This window comes from Thunnus thynnus, chromosome 14 (assembly GCF_963924715.1).
Source record: "Thunnus thynnus chromosome 14, fThuThy2.1, whole genome shotgun sequence".
NCBI lineage: Eukaryota > Metazoa > Chordata > Actinopteri > Scombriformes > Scombridae > Thunnus > Thunnus thynnus.
In genome coordinates this window covers 31016213-31041611 of record NC_089530.1, presented here as the reverse complement: position 1 = coordinate 31041611, position 25399 = coordinate 31016213, and the positions used below count along the sequence as shown (strand labels likewise).

Below are 25399 nucleotides of genomic sequence, written 5' to 3'. Positions count from 1 at the left end.
ATGGGCCGAGGAGAAGCACCGACCCGCGGCCGCCACCCGCCGGGCCCGCCGGGCGAAGACGGACCTCCGTTCGACATGGGACCTCCACCGGGATGGGGCCCTCCGCCGCCGGGAGGCTGGGGGCCTCCGCCTCCCGGTGGCTGGCCTCTGTCTCCTGATGAATGGGGCCCTCCACCGCCCGGAGGCTGGGGACCTCCGCCGCCCGGAGGATGGGGCCCCCCGCCGCCAGGAGGATGGGGACCTCCGCCGCCCGGTGGATGGGGTCCTCATCCGCCGGGAGAGTGGGGCCCGAGAAGGCCTCCGTCCCCTGGCTGGGGACCAAGAGGTCCGCCGCCTCCAGGCTGGGGGCCCCATCCAGACGACTGGATGCCTCCTCCCGAGGACTGGGGCCCCCTACCAGAGGACTGGAGGCCCCCTCACCCCGACGACTGGAGGCTTCACCCGGATGCCTGGAGGCGGCATCGTGAAGACTGGAGGCCCCCCGAAGACTGGGGCCCCGATAGGCCGCTTCCTCCTCCGGGCTGGGGGCCTCCTGGCTGGGGTCCGGAGGGCCCCCCTGAGCCGTGGGGACCCGAGCCTGGTCCACCCGGCCCAGTACCTCCCCCGGCCCTGCCCCCTCCTCCTCCTGTCGGGATCCCTCCTCCGGACCCCGCAGCCTACGGCCCCGCGCCGGGAGCTGCGGGCCCCCCGCCGGCCTGCGTCCCTCCGTTCGGCTTCCCGACGTTCCCTCCTCCCGCCTGGACAGAAGAGGTGAGCCGCTCGTGAGCGCATCTGATCACTGTGATTGATTACTGATCGGCTCCATCAGGCTGAATCAGATGTTTGCTAATAGAAAATATTTCACATAATTTTATATTGTGAGTTTTCTTTCTTTCTATTCAGGATTGTTTAAGTTTGTGTATATTTAACCAACATTGTGACTGTGTGTGTTCAGCCTGTTGTGGAGGAAGTGATGCCCAACCCGCCTCCAGACCAGCCGGAGTGGGTGAGTACGGACCAGGTCCAGGGTTCAGGCTCTGGGATCAGGTTTTATATCATGTAATTTTTCAAGTCACAGTTCTCTTGATGTAGTTTCTCTAAAGAGATGACTTGCTGTTTAAAAGAATCACTTACAATAAAACAGATGTAACAGTTGTCAGTCTGGATTTCAAGAACTGTGAGTTTGAGCAGATCTGCTGGTTTCAGATATTTGGAGCATAAAAACATCAAAGTGAGTCAAAGTTCAATCTGAACTGTGTGAGCAGAGAGTTCAGTTCACAACCTGAATCACTGGATGTGTCTCAGCCTGTTTCACATAGACGTAGATTAATTGATTATCAGAATAGTTGGAGATTAATTTATCGACTGACTGTTGCAGCTCTACTTTGATGTGTGACAGAGAAAAGCATTAAATCTTCACGTTAGAGAAGACAAACCAGTTAAACGGCATTTTTAATGATTGGATGGATTGTTTAATCATCAAAATAGCTGTAAATTAATTTTCTGTCGATCGATTAATCGACTATTAAATGCAGCTCTGCCTGGATGACCTTCTTCCTTCCTTCCAACCGGCTGTTTGATCTCACGAGCAGACAGTCGAACTGACTTCAAAACTAGAGAAGAATCAGATAAAATGATGTCAGACGCAGGTCTGGTCAGCGTGACGATGCGATGTTTTTTTTATCTGAAAAAACACACAATCTGTTATTTTTCAGATCAAAGCTTTGATTTCAGCTCCGGCCACAGACTCCGCTCCGGCTGAAACAAAGACGACTAATAAGACGACCGAGGAACCCGCTCTCACTCAAACACCTGCTGCTGACCCCACCCCTGCCCCCGCCATCGCCCCGCCTACCTCCAAACCCAAACCTGAACCCTCCAAGACCGCCAAACCGTTCGGCCTGCTGGGAAAACGCACGTTTGATAAGTATGTCTGTACAGGAAGAAACGTTTAGTTTTAGTTTTAAAAGTTTGAGCTGCAGGTGATGAGATGATTCAGTATTGATATCAAACTTATTGATTAGTTATTAAATCATGCTGCTCTCTGTTTGTGTCCTCAGGCCTCCTCCTGGAAGGTCCACCGGCATCATCTCCTTCGTCGGGGTAAGACGCCACCATGTGACTGAAACATGCACATATTTAAGTCTGAAAAGCAGAAACATTGCGGATAAATAAAAACTTTCATTATTTCATTATTATTTAGTTCAGTGACGTCTGAACTATTAAAGCGGATCAGATGTAAACAGTCTGCAGCTGTTTTTAAGGTGTCGTGGCAGATGGAGAAGCTCATCCAGCTCCTCAGGGTAACGCCAGGATAACTTCAGGGTAACTTCAGAGTAACGCCAGGGTAACTTCAGGGTAACGCCAGGATAACTTCAGGGTAACGTCAGGGTAACGCCAGGATAACTTCAGGGTAACGCCAGGGTAATTTCAGGGTAACGCCAGGGTAACTTCAGGGTAACGCCAGGGTAACTTCAGGGTAACGCCAGGGTAACGCCAGGATAACTTCAGGGTAACGCCAGGGTAACGCCAGGATAACTTCAGGGTAACGCCAGGGTGACTTCAGGGTAATGCCAGGATAACTTCAGGGTAATGCCAGGGTAATGCCAGGGTAACGCCAGGGTGACTTCAGGGTAATGCCAGGCTAATGCCAGGGTAACTTCAGGGTATTGCCAGGATAACTTCAAGGTAATGCCAGGGTAACGCCAGGGTGACTTCAGGGTAACGCCAGGGTAACTTCAGGGTAACGCCAGAGTAATGCCAGGGTAACTTCAGGGTAATGCAAGGATAACTTCAGGGTAACGCCAGGGTAACTTCAGGGTAACGCCAGGATAACTTCAGGGTAACGCCAGGGTAACTTCAGGGTAATGCCAGGGTAACTTCAGGGTAATGCCAGGGCAACTTCAGGGTAATGCCAGGGTAACTTCAGGGTAATGCCAGGGTAACTTCAGGGTAATGTCAGGATAACTTCAGGGTAACGCCAGGGTAACTTCAGGGTAATGCCAGGGTAACTTCAGGGTAATGCCAGGGTAACTTCAGGGTAATGCCAGGGCAACTTCAGGGTAATGCCAGGGTAACTTCAAGATAACTTTTGGGTAACGTCAGGGTAACTTCAGGATAACTTTAGGGTAACGCCAGGGTAACTTCAGGGTAACGCCAGGATAACTTCAGGGTAACGCCAGGGCAACTTCAGGGTAATGCCAGGATAACTTCAGGGTAACGCCAGGGTAACTTCAGGGTAATGCCAGGATAACTTCAGGGTAACGCCAGGGTAACTTCGGGGTAATGCCAGGATAACTTCAGGGTAACGCCAGGGTAACTTCGGGGTAATGTTGGGGTTAAAGGGGCTTCAGTCAGTTAATCAGTGATTTCCTGTTTCTGATCTTCAGCCGACCTTCGGCTACATCGAGAGAGAAGACCTCGAGAAGTTCACCTTCAGCTTTCAAGCCTTCTTTGGAAACCCCAAAGCCATGACGCCGGGGGTCAGAGTTCACTTCACCGCCTGCAAGGAGAAGGTGAGACGCAGCCGCTGATGATGTTGTTGTTTTTGTCTTCATTGAACTTAATCTGTTCCACACTGCCTGGATCAGTTCACATCTTTGGTCTATAATTAGTTTTCTGTTTTCATGTTATTAAAGCAGAACAGTCTGATAGCGACAGATGTGAAAGTGGCTCCAGGTGGAACCGAGAACGTGGACACAGAGATCTATGAAGCTGTGGTCAGTCAGCCGATCGTGGAGCCTCAGGTCAGTTCAGACTTCAGCATGTCGCTCTTCTTGTTTCCTGTTTCCTGTCGTTGACCCTGTGTTTGTGTTTGTCTGCAGCCCGGCGAGCGTCAGTACCCCGGTCAGGTTCACGTGGACATCGGGCCGCTGAGGACCAACCTGACGTTCGACAGGAAGGACAGCATGGTGACGCTGCTGAAGAACGACCAGGTGCTCATCAACCTGCTGACCGACATCGTCACTGAGAAGAGAAGAGCAACGAACATCAAACCCAAAATCCCTGCAACCTTCAGCCACACCAAGGAGACCAGAGAGACGGTCAGAACCAGATACTGACGCATGAATCTGAGTTTATCTTCATGATAATGTTCAAATATTTCAAGTTCAAGTTCGACTTTGTCGTTTGTGTCATCTGTCGTATGAAATGCTTAAGATGAAGCTCGCGACAATATAATTATACACAGTAAGAATAAGATGAACAATGAAGATATAAAGTAAAACAAAAGACAAGAAAAACTACATGTAGATGTAGACTTTGTGTTTGTGTCCTTCCTCACCGCTGCTCTGCAGGGCGTCATCATCAGCCTGAAGGACAACGAAGGCGTCATCAAGTCAGACGAACACGGCGAGCTTCCCTTTGACATCAAGGAGAACTTCAGCGATGTGGAGTTCACCACCGAGGATGTCAACGAGGAAGTGGAGTTCACCGTCATCACGGTGAGGATTTATCTACTGTCATCTGCTTCCTGAGAACTCCGTCATGTGTTTGACTGCAATATTTATTCTAAAACATAATTGTTTTTAAATGTGGGTCAGCTGAGAGCGGGGAAGAGGGCGATCCGGATCCGCCGGGTGAAGGAGCCCCTCCTCCTCACGCTCTGCACCGCCACCACCGCTGCCGGCGAGGAGCTGGAGAGCACGACCTCTAACAGCAATAGCAACGACGACAGGCAGGTCAAAGGAAGGGCCAACGCCAAGCTGGATCTGGGATCCAAAATGGTTCTGGACCCGGAGCTGTACGAGGGCGTTGTCAGCCAGCCAATCATTGAGCCCACGGTGAGCATCTCGCTGCGTACGCTCAGAGGTCACATGCTGAGCGGAAGTGGACGCAGGTTTTACTTTATTTTACATGTTTTCAGGTTACTGACGGAGGCCGATGAGTCCAGAATGATACTTTAACTGAATATAAACACGTTTGTCTATAAAATATTTTATTTAACAGAACTGCAAACTGATCCACATGCTAGTGAGAGAAATGTGAGATCCAGTCCTGACATCTGTCTCCCGCCTCCTCTACAGCCCAACATGCAGGGTTACCCGGGTCAGATCCACGCCAACATCGGCCCCATCAGGACCAACGTGACCTTCGACCACAGAGACTGCGGCGTCACGCTGCTGAAGAACGACCACGTGCTGATCAACCTGCTGATCGACACGGTGACGAGGAAGAGGAGAGCAGCCAACATCAAGCCCAAAATCCCCTTCACCTTCAGCTACACCAAAGAGAAGAGAGAGCTGGTAACACGCTCGCTCACAAAAACGTGTTTGTCTCTGTCTTCGTTTTTGTTTTAAATTGTTTCCTCTTACTGGTTTACTTGGTGTTTCAGGGCATCATCACCAGTCTGGGAGCAGAAGAAGGCATCGTCAACTCCGAGGAGCACGGAGAACTTCCCTTCGACCTCTGCGAGAACTTCAGCGACTCAGAGTTCAACACCAATGACATCCACAAGGAGGTGGAGTTCACGGTGACCCTGGTGAGTCCGACAGACCGAAGCAAAAGGAGGCGAAACTAAAGAGTCTGACGGCATCATTTTGTTTCTGTGCAGGTGAAATCGAACAAGAGAGCGATCAGGCTGAGGAGGACAAAGATGATCGAGGACAAAATCCTGAACGAGCAGAAAAGACGAGAGGAGGAGGAGAAGAAGAAGAAACGGGAGGAGGAGGAGAGGAAGAAACAAGAGGAGGAAGAGAGGAGGAGGAGAGAGGAGGAGCAACAGAAAGAGGTGGAGAGGAAGAAGAAGGAGGAGGTGGCGGCGGCGCTGGCAGCAGCCAAACACAAGGTGAGAAACAGACGATACAGAGACATGAAGGACTGATTCCTCTTCTTATGAGCAGATTATACATCGTTTTAAATCTTTCAGTAAAACCTTCAAACCTTAACGATTCATCTGCTGATTATTTTCTTGATTAATCGTTTAATCTGTAAAATATCAAAAAAACGCATCACAATCTCCCAAAATGTAAGTTAAAAAAGTAAGAAATATTCAGTTCATTTATCATAAATGATCATTTCTCCAGTGTCTTCTCCAAATTCAATGTGTTGATGATATCCGTCACAGAAATGTCATCGTTAAATGATCAGACCTGAGTGTTTCTGACCACTTCCTGTCCCGCTGCAGTGGACGCCGCTCGGCTTCAAAATGAGAGACCCCGACACGCTGGACGACATCAGCAAGGAGCGATTTGAAGGCACCGTCCTCAAAGCCATCTCCAAAAATCCTCGTAAGGAGATCAAGAAGGAGCAGGAGGAGAACAATGAGGGAGGAGGAGGAGGAGGAGCTGCGGATGGACAGGTAGGAACATTCTGCTGCAGTCCTGAAGATCCTGGAGGAGATGTGGGACAGTTTCACACTGACTGTGGTTTAAATCTAACTGAGAGTCAGACTGCAGACAGATTAAAGTTCCTCCTGGATGTTTGTTTTCTTTTATCTGCTGAAGGAGGAAAGTTTGAGCTCATTGAAAATAAGATTTTGAAGGGGCGGGGCCTATGAGCATGATTTGTGACATCACAACTAGCTTGGAGCCAATCATGGTCCAGTATGCAACTAATAAACAACTAATCAAGAAACCAATTGACAGATTAATGGATAATGAAAACAATGGTTAGTTGCAGCCTTGGACTAATCCAAGTTAAGACGGTTTAACTCTACAGAAGAGTCAGAGACATTATCTTTTCCAGGCCTGAAGGAATTAAAATAATATTGCTGTTATTAAATGTATTTTTTTTCACTTGTAGATCAAAATTAAAGTGGAAAAAATGGATGAAGAGGCAGAAGGAAAAACTGAAGGCGATGGAGGAGAGGAGTCAAAGACCGAGATGAAGGAGGTGAAGGAGGAGGAGGAGGATCGGCCAGCTGAAGCCGGAGGTGAAGCCAGGAGCAAAGCCAAGCCCGATGCAGAGATGGGTCGACTGGTGATGACCATCGACGGTCAGCAGAAACAACTTCAGTTCAGTCCCAACGACCTGCTGACCACCGCCACCATGCTGGATGGAGACAAGGTGAATAAACACTCAAATAAAAGTGCCGTTATTGCAACCGCAGCCCAGACTTTAATTATAACCACTTCTGCCAAGCCCAACCACTTGCTGCGCACTGCTGCAGGGTTGTACGGTGGTGTGCGGGGGGTGTGTGGGTGTATTTTTGTGCTCTAGAAAGTAACCGCTGTGAAACAATTAGATATTTTTTAATTGATCTGATTCACTGCTTTCTTACCAGCTCCATCTCTTCATTCACTCTCTAGCCCCCTCTCCCTCTTTTTCTCTCATCTTTTGTTAAAACGAGTTGGGAAACCGACAGCAAAGCCTAACTTTACTTGTCCACCCCGCTCCTCTCGGTGCCTGTTATAATGTGATGGTGGTTTGTAGTAATGTACGAGTGCCACAAGATGGCGGTAGCTATAATTGAAATACCATATAGGACCTGTGCAGGTATCACTGACTAGATTTTCCATAACACCACTGATGCCACAACACTGTAGAGAGCGAACATGGCACCCACCAGACGGAAATTTGACGTCAAATTCAAAGAGAGAGTTTTACAATATGCGGAGGAAAATTAAGGAGCGAAAGCTGCGAGACATTTTGACACTGACCCGAAAAGAATCAGATACTGGAAAAAACAGAAACATGAGCTGCTGTTAGCTGACAACAGGAGATCACGGCTAGCTGGAGGTGGGAGGAAGAAAGTTAGCTTGGAGTTAGAGAGACAGCTGATTGATATTTGATATTTGACTGTGTTGTTAACAGGCTATTAATGTTTATATCCAGCATAACGTTACCTCAGATTTGTTTAGTTTTTATGTGACACTGGCCATATTTCCCCCCCAGTACTTGACCGGTCATACTTCACACAAGTTATATTGAAATGTTTGTGTAATGTTTCACAATAAAAGTCGGGAAATTAAGGCTTTTAATATTATTAATAGCATAATACAGTAACAAAAATTTAACAGAGCAAACGGAAGCAGATCAGAAAACATATACATATCAAACAAGGGAATTAGGAATAAAGGCCTCTCACTAATATAAGCCTGCCTGGTACCCTCTGCAGTTGAGGTAAATAAAGGCCCAGGCCACTATTAGAGAAAATACCGTACAGCCATTAAAATACAGGTTCTAATCTAAAAAAAATAACAACTGTTCGACAGAGTTTAGTCCAGTTTCACCAGATAACTCAAATCTCAACAAATCCACAGTCCTCTTCACTTTAATTCATCTCCTTTAATTTAAAGCCAACTGTTTATTTATGTAGCCTAATATTACAATCATATATTTGCCTCAGAGGGCTTCACAGTCTGTACAGCATCTTCCATCCTTCATACGGATGAGGAAAAGCTCTCACCTCAAAAACCCTTTAAAAAAATGTAAATCCTCATATATTCTGTTATTTGTTTATAGAAAATATTTTTGGCATTTATGAATCCATTCACATTGATTATGAGAGTTTCTTGTGTGTGTTTCTGGTTTTTGGTTGAGCTTGATGTTAACTGTGTTTGATGTTTGTGAAGGTTCGGTTCAACATCGCCACCCATCGGGAGACCAAACAGGAACGAGCAGCTTACGTGGAGATTCTCCCCGACTCCTTCGAAGAGTCTACAGAACAACGCAGACATGTAAGACCTTAAAGATTCTTTTTAGACATTCTGCTTTTACTGGACAGTTGATAGTTGAGACAGAGTAACTTGAAGCAGTGAATCCAAACACTGTGATGTTGATGTTTGTGTTTCTGATGTTGGGTTTTTCCTTTCAGGGCATCGTGATCGAGTTCTCGGAGGACTCGGGGCTCATCAAGTGTACTCAGAACCCTCAGCTCTACTTCAGCATGTCAGAGGTGATAGAGAAGAAGAAACTGGAACTGAACGAGAAGGTCGAGTTCAGTGTTGTCCCGGTGAGTCTTCCTCATCCTCATCGACAGAACTCTGACACCTGAGGCATTTCCACATGGATGTGTAACGTTAAAAATAAGGCTTCATGTTTGGATCCAAACTAACAATGAACTGATCTACTAACAAGTATTGTGTGTGTATCAAAGCCTGATATATCTGATTTAAAAACATGTCAGTGATTCACACCGCTGCACTGGGTCACATGTTCCTTCATCATGAAAAGTTTGGTCACATTAGTTTGTTGAGAAACGGTTCCAAAGACTAATAACAGCATCATGTTTTCAGTCTCCAGAGAGTAGTTCTGTGTAAGGCAGACGCTACTGAGCATGTGCAGGAACACGGTTCTGTTTCACTAGCCTGCTGTGCTACAGATCAAAACCTCTGGACTTCAGTACAAAGTGAAGAAGTTGTGATACACTCAAGCGTTAGATTAACTGTTCCTGAACAAAACATTATTGTCAGTTATTCAGTGGCAAACATTTAAACCCTTTAACGGTAGAGAATAATGGTTTTGGAACTTGTGGCACATGTCATGAAAGAGCTGAAATGTCCATATATTTTATCTTTAACATTTCTGAATAAAAACATGTTTACTATTGTTTCTCCAAGCATGAAACAGCAGAGGGGGGGAACCAGGCCATCAGGATCAAACGTTACACTGAGAGTGTTTTCCTCCCCGTCCGAAAACTGGGTGGTGTCGGCGCAAACAAAGGGAAGGTGAGCACGACTGGATTTATAGTGATACAGTTAGGATGTAGGAAGAAATGAAGAGTTACTTCAGCTCTCTCTGGACCAAAAGTCACACACTATACTTCAAAGTTATTTTAGTGGACTCCACTGTTTTGCTTTCAAGAATATACAAGCTCTAGTTTCTTGTACCAGTTCTTTGTGCGTTTAACAAATGATAATTAATGGTGTGAGAAAAATGCTCTTATTATCAATACTAAAAAGAATTATACCTATTTCTGTTTCTTGCAAGGAGTCAGGACACCTGCTGACAGTTTTATGCTGATTTATGGTCTAACTGTATATAAAGTAGTTTAAACTAGCTCCACCTCCAGCAGCTACAACAGTAACATGCTGCTCTAACACTGATGCTTCACTATTAATAATCTAATGATGTCATATATAATAATATATCAGTCAGAGGGACCAAACCACTACTTTTACTGCAATACTTTATCTACATCAAGCTCATAATACTTATGTACTTTTACTGCAATACTTTAACTACATTTTTCTCTCTCAGAACTGGTTCTTACAACGTGCTGTTTGACCACATCAGAAATCAGATGTGCTTATAGTCATTCTGAACAGCTTCCGTCACAGAGAGGGGAGGGGTACAGGGTGTCGTTTCATTACGGGGATAACGGAGCATAATTTAATAATAGTGTTGCACTCGGTCAGTGTCATGGGTCTCTTGTTTGTCATTCTGACGGCAGAGAGACTACAGGGTAACCAGGCTACCTTGGCTAAACCGGTTAGCATAAGAGCATGCTACAACTAACTTGTGCACTGCCAAAATGTTCCAGGTGGACCTCACGCTCTAGAATTATTGTTCCAGACGTTGGAGAAAGTGGATTATTGAACTATTTTGACATTAATTGTTTGCGTCACAAACCATATTCTTCATAAGACTGCATGTGCTGAACCGTAAAATCCGTACCGTGATGGTCCGGGACAAATACATTACACCCCCACTAACGGGTGATTTAGAGTCCCTCAATTTAAACAGAGGCTAAAGAACTCTTTTATACATCAGTCTATCCTTTTGCTGAACCAAGATCAGTGTGCTGCTAACTGAGATCTGAATCCAGAGGATATGATGTGATATGTATGGCATGTTAAATCTGTGTCAACCTCTTAACCTTACAGCCTAAGGATGCAAATGAAAGTTGTATCGTATAAAGCGTTTTGTGTTTTGCAGATGTAATTTTTTCTGTCATTTTTTTTTCTTGCTTAATATGTGTTTGTCTTATTGATTAGATGACCATCAAGCTGACAAAAGCTCCAGAAGATTCTGAGTAAGTAATTCATTGATTTATTCATGTTATACTGGACCAAAATCAAGTGCACAGAACAGGATGTAAAGGCAAAAAAGGCAAAACCTGTAACATCTCTTACTTTTAACTTTTCAGGAAGGAAAAACCAGAGACGGACAAGCTGAAGGCTGTGGTGAAAAATCTCAGAGCGCAAGACAGCAAGACCATAATGGGCAGAAGGGATTACAGTGCCACTCGGCGTAGATACGGTCGCAGCAGAAGCAGGAGTAGGAGTAAGGGCAGGAGTAAAAGTAGGAGCAGGAGTAAAAGTAGGAGCAGGAGTCCGCCCAGAGACAAATTTGGACGTATCATCAAAAGGAGACGCAGCACCAGTGTTGACCGTGACCGTAAAACCAGCAGGTACAGGCGAAGCCGAAGCCGTGAAAGATCACACAGGCATACGAGAAGCCGCAGCAGGAGTCGCAGTAGAAGTCGCAGCAGAAGCCGCAGCAAGAGCTCCAGCAGGAGTCGCAGCAGGAGCAAGGACAGGGTCGGCAAGAAGAGGAGCAAAATCAGCAGGGATCTTGAAGAAAGTCACAAGAGGAGGAGGGAGTTGAGTCCTCCTCCCAGGCGTGTTGGAGGAGTTATGGATGACGAGCTGGCAAGGAAGAAGCGGGAGCTGGAGGAGCTGAACGAGATGATAGCCTACAAGAAGGCGCTGGTGGACCCCGGACAGAGGACATGCATAGACTATGACCATGGCAGGATTGCCGTCCCACTCACAGAGTACAAACCAGTTCGGTCCATTCTCAAGAAACGACCGGAGGGACCCGAGTACCACCATCGTCCTCCTCAACCGTATGATGACCCTTATTATGACAATCCATACGGTCCTTATGATGATCGGCGTTATGGTGACAGATATGGTGAGCGATACGGTGATCCCTACACCAGCCGTCCCTATGCTGAACGTCCTTACAGTGAACGGCCCTACAGTGACCGCTCTTATGAAAACCGTCTCTACGGTGAACCTCCCTATGATGGCCCTCCGTCTGCCAGCCGCCGTTACACCGATCGCTATGATGTTTATGATGAACCCTATGACGATCGATACTATGACCCAGCATATGCAGACCGACCATACGATGATCCATACCGTCCTGTCAAACGGAGCCAGTCTCCAGAACCCCATGATCCCTCATCTTCCTGTCAGTCCAGCAAAGTTGCTGGCACCTCCACCCAACCTCCCATGACTCATTCTGCTGTTGCCTCATCTTCCCAACCCCCTTTCAGACCTCCTTCCCCCACAGAACCGCCTCCTAGAAGCCCCTCTCCCAAACTGAAGAATATAACACCACGTCAGTCACCTCCAGCTGAGAAACCACCCCTTGATCGCTTTCTTGACATGCTTAATAAAAAGGTGGATGCTGAAAAGAAATCAGAATCAGTTTATGTTAATGATGACCTTCTGCCTCATGAACGGGCACTTCAAGATGGCAGGGGCTTCTCTCGAATTGTGGGATTGGCTCAAGAGCAACCCAGCAGCAGTGTAGCCTTTGAAGGGGAAAAGAAACAACCGAGCCCCAAGCGGTCCTCAGTAGAGAGAACAAGTGAGGAACTGAAGAGCAGCACAGAACCATACGACAAGATCCAGAGTCTGCTCCGTACGATTGGCCTGAAGCTGAGTACAGGAGATGTGTCCAAACTGGCAAGCCGTGCCCATGAGAAAATCTATAGTCCGAAGTCCTCCTCCACAGAAAGAGAGACTTTGTCGTCCCCAAGGGATGAACAGCGAACAAGTAGAACCGGTTCCATTAAATCGGATCACATCCATTCTCCCTCCCCTGCCAGGTCCTCAAGTTTGGAGCCTCTCAGCAGACATAAAGCTGTCTCTGAGTATGAGGGATTCCTTGACCAGCAGGAGCTAGAGGCACTAAAAAAAGCACAACAGCTGCAGAGTCTTACCAAGACGATGGAGAGCACACCCTCCACCACTCCTCCCAAACCTCCTCCTGGGCCTCCGCCTGCTCACTATCAACATCCATCCCCACCAATCAACTGGCCCCTTGGAGTCACTACCCAGATTCCCCCATTACAGAGCTCCACAAACCCCAATGTGGGCACTCCAGGTCCTCCTGCAGCTGGTCAGCCACCCCAGAGATTTAGACCTCCTCCAGGACCTCCCCCTGGACCTCCTCCTGGACCTCCTCCACGGCGTCCTGGTCAGTCTCCTCCAGGACCACCCCCTGGACCACCACCCCGGCGATCTCCTGGACAACCTCCTTTCATTCCACCCTCCAGTCATGCAGGCTTTCCTTTTATTGGTCAGCCTCCTGTAGCCCCACCCCCTAGTGCCTCCAGTCCATTGCAGCCTTTAACCACTGCCTCGGTAACACCACCACCATCAACACCAGCAACATCAAGTCCCCCAAGTGATGACCAGTCAGCCATCTCGACAACAGTGGCCAGATGCCTGAAGGTCATAGAGACAGTGAAATCTCTGGCTGTGCAGCCACCAGCCAAACCGGTCAAATCAGTCCAGTTTAGTTTACCCACAGAGTCTCCATCAGCCTCCAGTCCTCAGACCTCAGTAGAGACAGATGATGACATCAAAAACAAGCAGAAGGAGAAGGTGGGATCAGCAGTGGTACTATTGTACTTAGATATTTTATTTATGTAAAGTATAAGTAACCAAGTACCGATGCACTCAAGAATGAAAAGTAAAAACTGGGTATTGGGAATACTTAAGACTGGTTTATTACACAGATTCAGAGGGTTTGTTTTTATGCAGATTGCAAGGAGTTCTAGTCGGCTACTGATGTAAAGTTCAGTATTACAGACACAAAATCAGTGTCATATAATCAAGTGGAAAACTTAAAAAGATGGAAGATCACCATGTTTCAGCTGCATAGGACGAAGCCTTGAACATGCATTTGTGTCTGTCTTGTAGCTGGATTTGTATAACCAGAGGATTATGGAGAAGAGAGAGCAGCAGTTTCAGGAGATGCTAGCCCGCAAGAAACAAGGAGAGAAGAACAAGGATGGCACATGGATCTCCCCAGGTATCAGACCACCCATTGATTTATGTAGTCAATAAACTTAACTAGCAGCCTTTAAATTACAGGTATTTTTGAGTTTAGTTTTGAGTAAGGTTACATTCTTGGTGGGCTAGTTCCTTGAAGCCATAAATACATTTTTTAAGGTAATTACATTTTACACCTGCATGTCATTTATATTACCTTGAGCACCCTGTTTTCTTTTTTTCTTTGACTAGACAGGTACTTTGAGAAGGCTAATGTAGATTTATTTCTCCCAGTTACCCCGGCTTTGGCGCGAAGCCCAGAGATATTTGATTAGCCGTATATCTGTGGCAGAACCTCTGTAGATGTGGTAGAAATAGAAAAAGATAAGATGATGAAAGTATCACAAAATTTGCTCTAGATCTAACTGAATCGTTTTTATGATTATTAATTATTAATAATTAATTACCGCGCTCAGGCCCTGTGGGACAAGAGACAAGGCTATCGCTAAGCTAGGTTCATGCCTTTCCATCAAGATGGTTTTGCGGTCTCATTGTAGATTCGCACAACGTGGAACAGCACAGGATATTAATAGGATTTCACTCAGTTGTTGTAGCTCTGGAACAATGCTACATGGATGCCTTTCGCATTATCGCAATTTTTTTTTTTTTTTTTTTTTTTTTTTTTCACTTTGTGATAAAAATCGACGATGAAAGCAAGAAGGTTTGTCCTGGAATGGCTTTGCTAGATCACATAATGTAAATTTTGGTCTAGCAGTTCTTGTGCTCTCCCAATAGCACCACCTAAATGTGGTTGCGTTATTAAGGAGATGCAGTCAGCTACGCGGCTCTTCTGACAAAGCAACAGAGCTTCCACATATAGACACCGCTACATCTTGACGACGCAATAAACCTGCCTTTAGGGGTACGCAGACGTCTTCAGTGCATTGCAGTGCTACAGAGTCAGTCGTCTCTTCTGCCACCTGTTATCCAAGCCTAGTGGTTCATCTCAGCAATCAAGAAAAGAAGCCAGCTGCAACCCCCACTCCACAGAGTAACATCTTTTTCCTCTTCATATTATGACTTTTTGGTATCTAGCTTAAAAGAAACCCATTCTAGTCCAGAAAACTATGTAGTCAGGTGAGATTATGAGAGGTTAAGATAGACATGTAGTTAGTTGGGCTGGGTATTGTTTAAAATGTTTCACTCCTAGTGGTGATACGATACCGGACTTTTGATGCCTTACTCTGGTAAATATAAACTTGTTTTTAAGCAAAAACCTACTTCGTTTAATAAAAGCAGCCAAGTTATCCAATGTGAAATAGTGTCTAACACAAGCAGCCATATAAGGACTTTTTCTAAATAATATAAAGTCTAAATTTGCTATATTACCAGTACCAAAAAAGTATAAAATTTCGATACCCAGCCCTGACAGTTAGCTAGACAAGCTGTTAAACTGATACTTTTCATGCCAAGGTAGTGGTTGAAGGTTTGGGTATGCCATTTCCAGCTTAAACAGTTACACTCAGTGGTCACTCTAGCAGGTACACCTTACCATTTCTACACATCTCTTACTCTTTATTCACCACAGGGTCCTCTCTCAAATCCACATGAATGTCTGATCAGGCCTTTAATGGACTTGCCATTAAAGGTGAGTGAAATGGAGGTAGAATTATTGGAACCAAATTGAGATTTCCCAAACTATAGATTTTTCTGGGATGGATGTTAGAACCAGTATAAGAGACAATCTCAGAGTTACAACTCATTGTACATTAAAGAGGACGATGTTCATCAGCTGAGGACAGCTACCTCGACTTGTGTCAGTGAAGAACAAGAAGGAGAAGCCGGATTGGTTGGGCCATCCTAAACTATTATGGGACCTTTTCACTACATTATGATTACATCCTCATTCACTATGAGGCATGGCATCCACATGGGAATTTTGGCTTGCCATTAGAACTGAAGAAGCCATTCATTTGAACAATGTGTCCACAAATCTACAGCTATGGTCCAGTGGATACTTTCATCCCAACTATAAAGGACGTTTTCAAGCATTACCTTCCATCAAAACCAAGAAAAATTCTCAGCACTGTATACTGAAACGGTGACCACTGAGTGTATACATTTTACAGCTAGCTGACAATGCCTTTGCTAAGTTTGGATTTGATTTGGTGTTCATTGACAGTGAAGAGTATAAACACAGATATCAAACCTGCTACATACTGCTTTTTAAATAAACCTAGAGCTTCGAGCCCAGGAAGGACACCGTAGGATGAAGACCAAGACCAAGGACAAACCCCTCTAACAACTCAGTCTGTACTACTGTTTGTAGTACTAACAGGTAGCATTAAGTGTGTTGTACTTTAGAAGTACTTGTTCCTATTCAAAGTTAGCTTGCTGCTTCCGCATGACGCTAATTAGGTAGCAGTAATTGTTTGCTACAAAAAAGACATGAAATGCCCACAAACAATTATTTAGACTTCATATAGATCATGTTTTAGTGCTCAGTAGGCCCTTTAGGTCAACGTGGCTTTCATAGACATGGCTTTAATAGTCTAGGACACAGTCTAGTAAGAATTGTTTAGATGTAAACATGTAGGGATTGTCTTGTTAAGACTGAATGTAAAGGTCACTCCAAAGCTAACGCAACCATTAAGAAAATTCAGAGGGTAAAGGGTGAGGGTCCAGAAAAAGGGTTTCATCTGAATTGTTGAAACAGTCTTGCCTCAGGACTTTCTTATGTAAATAACATGTTTGTTTTTATAGATGTCACATTTCATTTTCGCAAGAATACTTCATACAGCTATGACATTCAACTTTAATAATAGTAAAATGCCAAAAAGCAGTTTACCTTTAACAATCTTTTAACATGTTTTTTATGAACTCTGGTCCATCTACTGAACTTTAAAGTAAGCCATGCTCATGAAAGCCTTATGAGTGTTTTACCAAGCCCCTCTACAATAAGGCCTTACCTGTCCAGGCATATGTGATGCTGTTGGAACAGCTGGCCTTTTCTTATATTAGTTCATTTAGGTTGTTTATTGATAGTAAGTCAAATTCTCCAAATGTTTTTTTGTTGTTGTTGTTGTTGTCTACAGAATTTTGTATTACACATCCAGTCTAAAGGATATTGCATTTTAGAGATATTGTGGTAAATCTTTGAGCCAAGTCCTTGTAAAGCTGTTCAGGGTAAGTCAAGTTGGCTCAGTTCTGTTTGTGTCATCCAGTACAATAGAGTGTAGCAGTGTTCTCCAACAACTTTTTAACAAAGGATCCAGAAGACTAATTCTGACCATGCAAAGTAAAGCCTTCTTATTTCATTCACAGTGAGAAAAGTTAGTATTTTGCTTTTTAAAATAATTTATTTTGATGAGTCACTCCATTTGGCAGCGAGGTAATACAGTTTTAACTATGTACAGGAAGAGCTAGCCCTGCTAAAACAGAATTCATGCTATGGCAGGTTGTTTCATGTTGTGTCTGCCTCTAAGTTGTGATGCTACTGATCAGAAATTCATTTTCTGATAACTAAGTTAGTAAGTAGTCCAGTCACCAAACCTGGAGTTCAAATTGAGTTCTGGTTCTTCAGTGTTTGAATCTGAGTTCACATCACCAAGTTGATTTACTAAAGGCCAGGTTAGTCATTTAATTCATGTTGAGTGACTGAAGTCTTGGCAGAGTCACAGAGGTAAGGATGGCGTGTCTGAAGACATTCCCACATCATTAAGTTAATTTCCAAATCAGAGTTTTTATCCTGCAGATATATTTTAATCCGGCAAACTGTGAAACGTTAGCTCAGGAAGCTAACAGAGAGAACTTTTATCGTCATGTAGGGACTGTTAGTCAGAAATTATAAGCTTTAATGGTATCAGACGTGACCTACCAGTAAGCTGCCATTAATGCCGTAAGTGGTCAACTCCTGAATGGTTGTTATTTTTAAAGCTGGATTGACACTGTCGACACGTGCTTACGTCATAGGCTCTGCCGTAGCCTACTCCTTTGCTACTGTTGTGGCTGTAAAACAGTTGATAAACTGTTGTGAGCGTCACAACCCCTGCAAAATTACTTGTTTTACAATCAGAATTTGATCCATTCGGTTCAGTAACATTTGTAAATTGTAGAAGTACCACATGATTAAATTATTTTATCCCTCAAGTTAGCAGAAAGCTAACTGGAAGTTAGCCAGCTCAGCCAGCGGAAGTCTCTAGTGTGCATGCTCTGCCTATAGAGCATGCGCACATACTGCCATCCGGCCAGCGTAGGAAAGTCAAACCCAACACCAGATTTAAAACTCTGGTATACTGTGAAATACAGAGAGATTTATCAGGCGATGATAGGCTTAATTAACATTGTGTCAACTCGTTTTGCAAGGGCTTGAAGGTAATGGATGGACATTCATTCATTCTTGTAATAATGTTATGAAGTATGTTGTCCAAGCCTGGTTTGTCCACGTTTTAATTAAAAGAAGGTAAGATTACCATGAAAATGTATTGCATCAACCCTTTGAATAATGAACTGTTAAGTAGCTTGTCCTTTCAGTCTGTGAAACTAATGTTAGCTTAGGAAGCTAATGTAGAGAGCTTGGAGCACATTAGCTTTAACAGCTTCTTACACAACTTACAGTCAGCAAGTGGTCAACTCTGTACCTGCCATCAATAAATATGTTACTGATGAATGTTATGGTGAGTAATATTACATAGCAGCTTGTGTGGGCTATATTTGTTCACTTTTTATTTATGTCAGTCTACTAAAGAAATGTTTTCGCATTAGTATTTTAGGCTAATCAACCTTAACAGCTGTTAAGTGAGACCAACCCAATTCTGGGCTGTTTGATAGTCTGAAACGTTAGCTCAGGAAGCTAACGTGGATAGCTTTCAGCATTATTTAGGGGTAGCCAGTGAGATGTTAAAGTGACTTACTTATTGTGACTAATACCATTTCAACTCTGCCATCAATAATGCACAGATTGTAGGAGCTAAACCAACCCCTTTTCCCAAGTTTATCCATATTTTAAGTTTAAGTATATCTCCAGCCAAGTCTTTGGTTACATAAGCTGACTGGTTTGAAAATGAGAACTTTATTTAAAGACCATGCCCTAGTTTAGTGTCAAGGACTTGGCTCTTTAGTGAGAGCCTAAGATACCTAGATATTGACAGTTAATACTTTCACTTCACTTCATGGACATTAGTAAGTCAGTTAGTCCATTGCTGCCATGGTTTTAGCTTGTTACCAAAGTTCTCTTACTCGCCATTTATTAAAGCAACAGTTCTGCCTAGTATTGCGTATGTGTACATATCTAGAAGTAGTTAGGATTTACATAAGACAAAGTTTATGAGTGCTCATTTTGTTGTAGTGATGGGTAAGTATCACTTTAGTAGACACTCATCCAAGTCTAAGTTTATGAACCGCGGACGCGACAGTACTCAGAAGTTCAAATCCTCAGTGTGCTAATCTTCGCTGGAGTCGTCGTTATCAATGTTGAAGTTTTATGTCGAGCAACTGAAATTGGACTTGAATGCGAGTCAAGAAATTGGAATACTACAACTCTGCTGATAGATATCAAAGGTTCTTAGCAAGGTGGTTGTTTCCTTTCATAACCATGATTGTAACATGTATATAATGCTAGTTTTCTAGATAGATTTCTATTTTTGCTTTTGTTTTGTCTTTGAATCAGCACAAACCCTGACTTCCATGTCAAGTCGGTGTTTGAACATTAAACTGTTGCAGTTCCATCACCCAAATGACAGTAGGCCATCTGTCAGTCTTCTCACTTTTGCGCATTTAAATCCACTATGATGTCTGTCACACAGCGAGTCTCATCTTTGCCTTTTAATATGCTGCTCAGGTAACTACTGTTCACATGCCTCAGTCCTGTGACTGTACACCTTATGGACAACCAGACAATCAGTTAAGATCACTTTGCGTAGCCTAAAGTGGAGATGATGAGGTCCAGTACGGAGTCAGAGAACAGAAATGGAAAAATAAAAAAATGTCCCAAATGGACTAACAAAAGGATATAATTTGATTTTTAAAATTTTACAGATGAACAGGTCATTAAATCAGCGTCACCCATCAATCCATCTACCAACATCCCCGACCCAGTGTTGTTTTTTTTACAGTTTGATCATTCATACCTGCATTATGATTTATAATCGGTGATCTATAACATATTCATTTTGCGACTCAATAGCCAGCAGCAGCCTCAATGGCTGCTTTCATTCACAGTTTTCCTTTTTCAAATCATGCCAGACAATAATAAAGACAATAATAAAGCTATGCATTGATGTTTTTACCCAATCTGATCTAATAATCAATGAAATAATAAATAATTAAGTTTTTATCTGACTCTCCAGGTAAACTGTAGGTCCCTCTCAGTCGACTAGCGATGATATACTGTACTTAAATTTTAGTGGCTGATTTTAAACCTATATAACCTTCCTAATGATATTTGTCTAACTGCTAAATGGATTGACAAAGATGATATGTGGTTTTATGTAGTTGTACTAGTGCAGTTCCTGTTCGGAACGGACCAGTTTCTCAATACCTAGAGAGAACAGCGACCGTCCACTAAACGCCTCTCACGCAGAATATCGTTAGTCGCTACAATTTACCAATGCTCCCTGACCGCCTCACTCAGAATATCTGGAGACTACTATTTTGAGTTGAGCTGGAGTTGAACGGATGAACTGTAGTTCCTGTTCAAAACGTGCCTGAGACATCCTGCATTATGTCTTGAATATAGATGCCAAGTTTCGTTCACAGCACACGGTTCAATAGTAGAGTTAAGTCTCTTAAACGTTTTCAGGTCATTATCACTACAGATGTAATTCTACTTCTGACCACAATGTGGGTTGCAGTGGCAGAGTGGAGCTATCAGTATTTCTGTTCGTTGACTCCACGGGCAGAAGAAGAAGCAAATCAACCTTATTTATGAGGTATTTTTTATATATTCCTCGAGAACCGCTCATCTAACAACTTCACACATCAGTATTGCACTTCCTTGTTTTCCCAGCAATCCACCTGCCAGGTATGAAGTAGATCAGATGAACAGTTCTTGAGATACGTGAAGGACATACATACATACATACATACATACAGAGATTCCTTGCTTTAGATATATTTGAAATACATAACAGAATTTCATTTTTACAGAAGAAAGTGTCATAGCACACATACAGTTTTTTTATTATTTGAAATTCAGTTCCATTTCTGTTCTTTAGACAACATACTGGACTCTGAATGAACCTCAGATCATAAGAAACTAGATAAAGTGAAACGGGGTTGAAGAAAAGTTTTGGCAATAATAAAATTATCATTAATGTGGTTTCAAAAATAAGTCAGTTATTTAAATAGATATAATTAAATTATTGAGATTTTAATATGAGAATCCAAGTAATTTTAATTGCTGTTGGCTCTTGTGTTGCATGTTCTGTTTCGATATACAGCCAGCATACAAGTAACTGCAGTTAGCTAGGGAGACGATACACATTCGGTTAAAAGTCATTATATATTATTAAAACCTTTTGCCACAATATTTAAATATTTTTATCAAATAATTTCGATGTTTAAGTGACTCAGAAGGGTTTGAAATGACAAATGTTGTACATTGCAGACAGTAAAGGTAGGTGATCATTTTGATCTCTTAATTGCATTATTTCATCAAACAGTTTTCTGATGGTCTTTTAAACCATCATGTAATGTCTTAAAATCATCATCACTGAAATCATAAAATTAAACAACACCATGCAAGTAAATATTCACAAAGATGCATTTACCACAACCAGTTTTCTGTAAATGTCTAACAGGTTGACTCTTGGTTTAATATTATGGAGTACAATTTAGCGTTATCAACACGTGAAATATTGAAACAGTAAAGCTTGATGACTAACTTTACTGATGCAGTAATTATTACTTAAGTAATTTCAGATGATTTGCAGTGAGTAGATAACTGGACTAATATAAAAGTGCTCCTAAGTTTAAGGAGTTTGTGACAACCATTAATATACCACAAAGTCAGCGAGGGGGTGGGGGGGTGGGGCTTTGACAGACAAGGGGGCTACAAACAGGTTGAGAGGGGTTTGTAGATTTGTACTCGTAACCTGTCAAGTTCTGTGGCTGGTTTAACAAAGATCAACTGGCTTCATTCAAATAAACAGTCAGATCTTACATAGATCTCAGAGTTAAGCTGACATCCGTCCATCATCTTCCAAATATCCAGGTTTTACTCACAGCAGATGTACTAAAAAACACTGTGTAGCTGTCTAGCTCGTATTGATAATGGCATTAGATCAGTCTGAGAGCAAAATGACTGGTCCAAGTCTACACACCAGTTCTGTAGACAGATCTTTGTGAAACCAGCCAGAGGACTAATGTACGGTCCTAGCTTTAGAGTTCTGATGCACGAGATAGTTTGGGATCAGCTGGTGCAAAAGACTCTCAAGGCTTTGTTGCTTACGAATGCATTCTGTTAAATTTTCTAGGCAAACCAATCAGCAGTGAGCCGAAGAACGTTTGGATTTGTGGTCATTCACTGGTGTACTGGGCGGAGTCACGAGCCAAATCGCCAGAGGTAGGTATGCAGCTGGGCATGGACCCCAGCAAGGTGACAATCTGGTGGAAGGGCATCCAAGGCATGACGTGGCCCCAGCTGCTGCCCCAGCTCCACCAGCTGAAGGTCACCTGGCCCAACCCAGATGTCCTCATCATGCACCTGGGTGGCAACGACCTGAGCACTGACAGCCCAACTGACCTTCTGGCCTCCGTCAAGAAGGACCTGACCTCCATGAGGAGCATCTTTCCACAGTGCCTCCTTGTTTGGTCTAACATTCTCCCTCGGAGGGTGTGGCGCCACTCGCCGGACAGCCATGAAGTGGATCTTGTCCGAACCACGGTCAATCGCAGAATCCAGAGCATCATCTCAGAGCTGGGCGGCACCTCGCTGACCCACGACAACATCCGGTGTGGCGCAAACACGGGCCTGTACCGGCCCAACGGCGTCCATCTGTCCCCTAAAGGCATCGACGTTTTCAATCTGAACGTGCAGGATTTTCTGGAGAAGTGGGAGATGGAGGCCAACAAGGCCTCCGAGATAAGTTAAAAAGTGGTACATTTATTTTTTGTTGTTTTTATATTGTTTCTTTTATTTCCAGTGATAGCTAGGCAGTTGCATTGATTAGAGTAACTGCAAGACTTGTATTCACAGTCATGAATTTCCATCTGTAAAGTATCCAGTTATGTGTTTGTAGTTTTAGCTGAACGTGTAGAAACTTCAGATTTAGCTGTTAAACATGGAAAACATTTGTCTGACGTGAAACAATAAATTTGATATCAACTGATCAGCTGTTGTATCCGTTTTCTTGATCTTCTTAATGAATGTCAGAACCTGCATTAATGTATATTACATTAGGAATACATGTATTGGTAAATTACATGTTTATTTTCGTAACACTGATCAATGTTATACGACTAATTTGTGGAGACATTTGTCTAAATGTTGTTGCAGGTGAATGTGATTGAAATAAAAATGACTCTTTGGTCATCGACATTTCATCATTTGTGCTATTGCTTTGTTTGTTTTTTGGGTGAAGACAATAAAAAAAAATAATTCAGTCATGTTTGTGTTCAGTGCTGGGCGATAAGACTCAGAGTGTTGCAGTAAACATTTCCACATCGTGATATTTGTTACAATAAACAGAAGAACACTGAAAGCCTTTTCTGTTAAATCCTTATTTCAAACGTTGAGCTCATTAATACGTCACGTTATGAAACATTGTCAGAACTAAATTGTAATTGCAATTTGAAGCTTTTCGGATCAGTAACAAAAATAGAATTATCCACTTTATTACAGTTACACAAACTGGTTATTGAATAGATTATGTTAATGGTAATATTTTATTTATAGATCACTTTTAAAGATACTCAGATGCTTTACACAAGTTAAAAGGATGATATACACACATTAGTTATTCCATGTGCTTTGTTTTCTACATGTTTTATAATAAAGTCGTAGATGCTCATCAGTTTTGTTTCAGACTCTAAATAACCAAACAACCACTGATGGAGCCGAGTACTGAACCTTCATACCTCTTTACGTTAGCATCAGGTCAGATTCATAAGCTTGATTTAAATAATCATTATTCCAGTTTTAGACTTATATTATGTAAGAAAGTTGCATGTCTGTTTGTATTTAGACAAAAATCAACATTTGACTTGAGATTATTGAGATGATTTTACTTCATCATGGAGAAACAAGTCATTGAGAGAACAATTGTTACAGTTTTATCGCTCAGCACTACATGTGATCACTTTATTCTCTGCTGAAGTTTCCAAGCTGTGTTTTTACCTGTTGGAGCCGACCAGGTGAGTCTGTGTTCTCTCCGCAGGTTCCAGCCAAGATGGCGTTCAGCAGGACTCGGAGGACTCGGCAGGTCCTGAGTTGAATGAACGTTGATGGATCATCACACAGCTCCGCTCACCAGCCGCAGCAGCGCCTCAGACTCATCATCCACACAAATGTGGACAAGTTTGAAAACACGTCTTTGTCCTGTTTGTTTTGGGATCCCATCCAGGAGCCGACGTAGTGGTTTGGGAGCTTCAGACAGATGCTGTCTTGCTTTATTTTCACCCTTTCTCTTACTGGGAATGTTGGTATTGGCAGTGGTAGAAGAAGTACACAAAACTGTTTTCTTAAATAAAACTATTAATACTGTACAGTAAAAATACTGTAAAAGTCCTGCGTTCATATTTTTACTAAAAGTGAAGAGTGACAGCACAATGTAGTTAAACTACTTAACGTCTTTTCAAGGTGACGCTTTTAATTCTAACATAATGCTGGATAGTTTAATGAATAATAACGCATCATGTTTTAATTGTGATATTTTGTTAGTAAAATCTGAAACGTAACATTTATCTGTCAGGTAAATGTAGTTCACAATGTTTTCCTCTGAAGTAGAAGGTTACAGTTGGATATTATTTAAGTGCTTTGGGGCTTTTTTTTCCCAGGGTAAAGTGAGTCAGAGCAGTAACATAATTCAGTATTTTTCATATCTAAATCTATAGCTGTTTGGCGTCCTGACTCCATTTTTACATCACAGAAAACAGAGTCTTCAGAGTCACCGGAGGAGTTGATGAACCAGCCAGTTTAGAGTTTGTCCTTTAACTTTGAGGACTTGTTGAGTTCATCTGGACAACTTTAAATGAAGGAAACTCCACACAGTCTGAATCCTCACATGAAACCAAGCAGGAAGTTAAATCCACGTTTCAGATGCTTCTTACAAACAAGACAATTTCTGCGATGATAGAAAACGTGCAGAGTTTCTTCAGAGACGAGCATTTGATCAGTGACATCCCTGTTTGTTAAGTTAATGAGTTAATGATGTGAGTCAGCAGCACAGACTGCGGTCGTCACAATAAAAGCTTCTTCCACACACATAATACAGAGATTTAAAAAATAATGTCTCAGCTGATCTTTCAGGTTCCACTCAGCAAATGTGTCGAGATAAATCTTAAAATCTGCTGTTTGGAAAACCTGA

At 43.1% G+C, this 25399-nt stretch overlaps 1 protein-coding gene across 1 annotated transcript; it reads left to right on the top strand.

Annotated features, from left to right (window-relative positions):
• si:dkeyp-121d4.3 (uncharacterized) lies at positions 1-23415 on the top strand. Its single transcript, XM_067611070.1, has 21 exons — positions 1-750; positions 935-985; positions 1695-1906; positions 2040-2082; positions 3369-3494; positions 3618-3725; positions 3804-4022; positions 4275-4421; positions 4521-4760; positions 5004-5222; positions 5312-5458; positions 5531-5764; positions 6104-6277; positions 6721-6984; positions 8493-8597; positions 8735-8872; positions 9480-9587; positions 10857-10894; positions 11009-13484; positions 13803-13914; positions 22349-23415. The coding sequence occupies exons 1-21, from the start codon at positions 1-3 to the stop codon at positions 22963-22965; spliced, it is 6528 nt and encodes a 2175-aa protein (XP_067467171.1). The 3' UTR covers positions 22966-23415.
• The last annotated feature ends 1984 nt before the right edge of the window (positions 23416-25399 follow it).

Bases quoted from the DNA above. Each gene is read 5' to 3' on its own strand.
- si:dkeyp-121d4.3 (XM_067611070.1), top strand. From the start codon at position 1: ATGGGCCGAGGAGAAGCACCGACCCGCGGCCGCCACCCGCCGGGCCCG. The intron at 3,495-3,617 runs GTGAGACGCAGC...ATGTTATTAAAG, and splicing joins TCACCGCCTGCAAGGAGAAG to CAGAACAGTCTGATAGCGAC. The intron at 6,985-8,492 runs GTGAATAAACAC...ATGTTTGTGAAG, and splicing joins CCATGCTGGATGGAGACAAG to GTTCGGTTCAACATCGCCAC.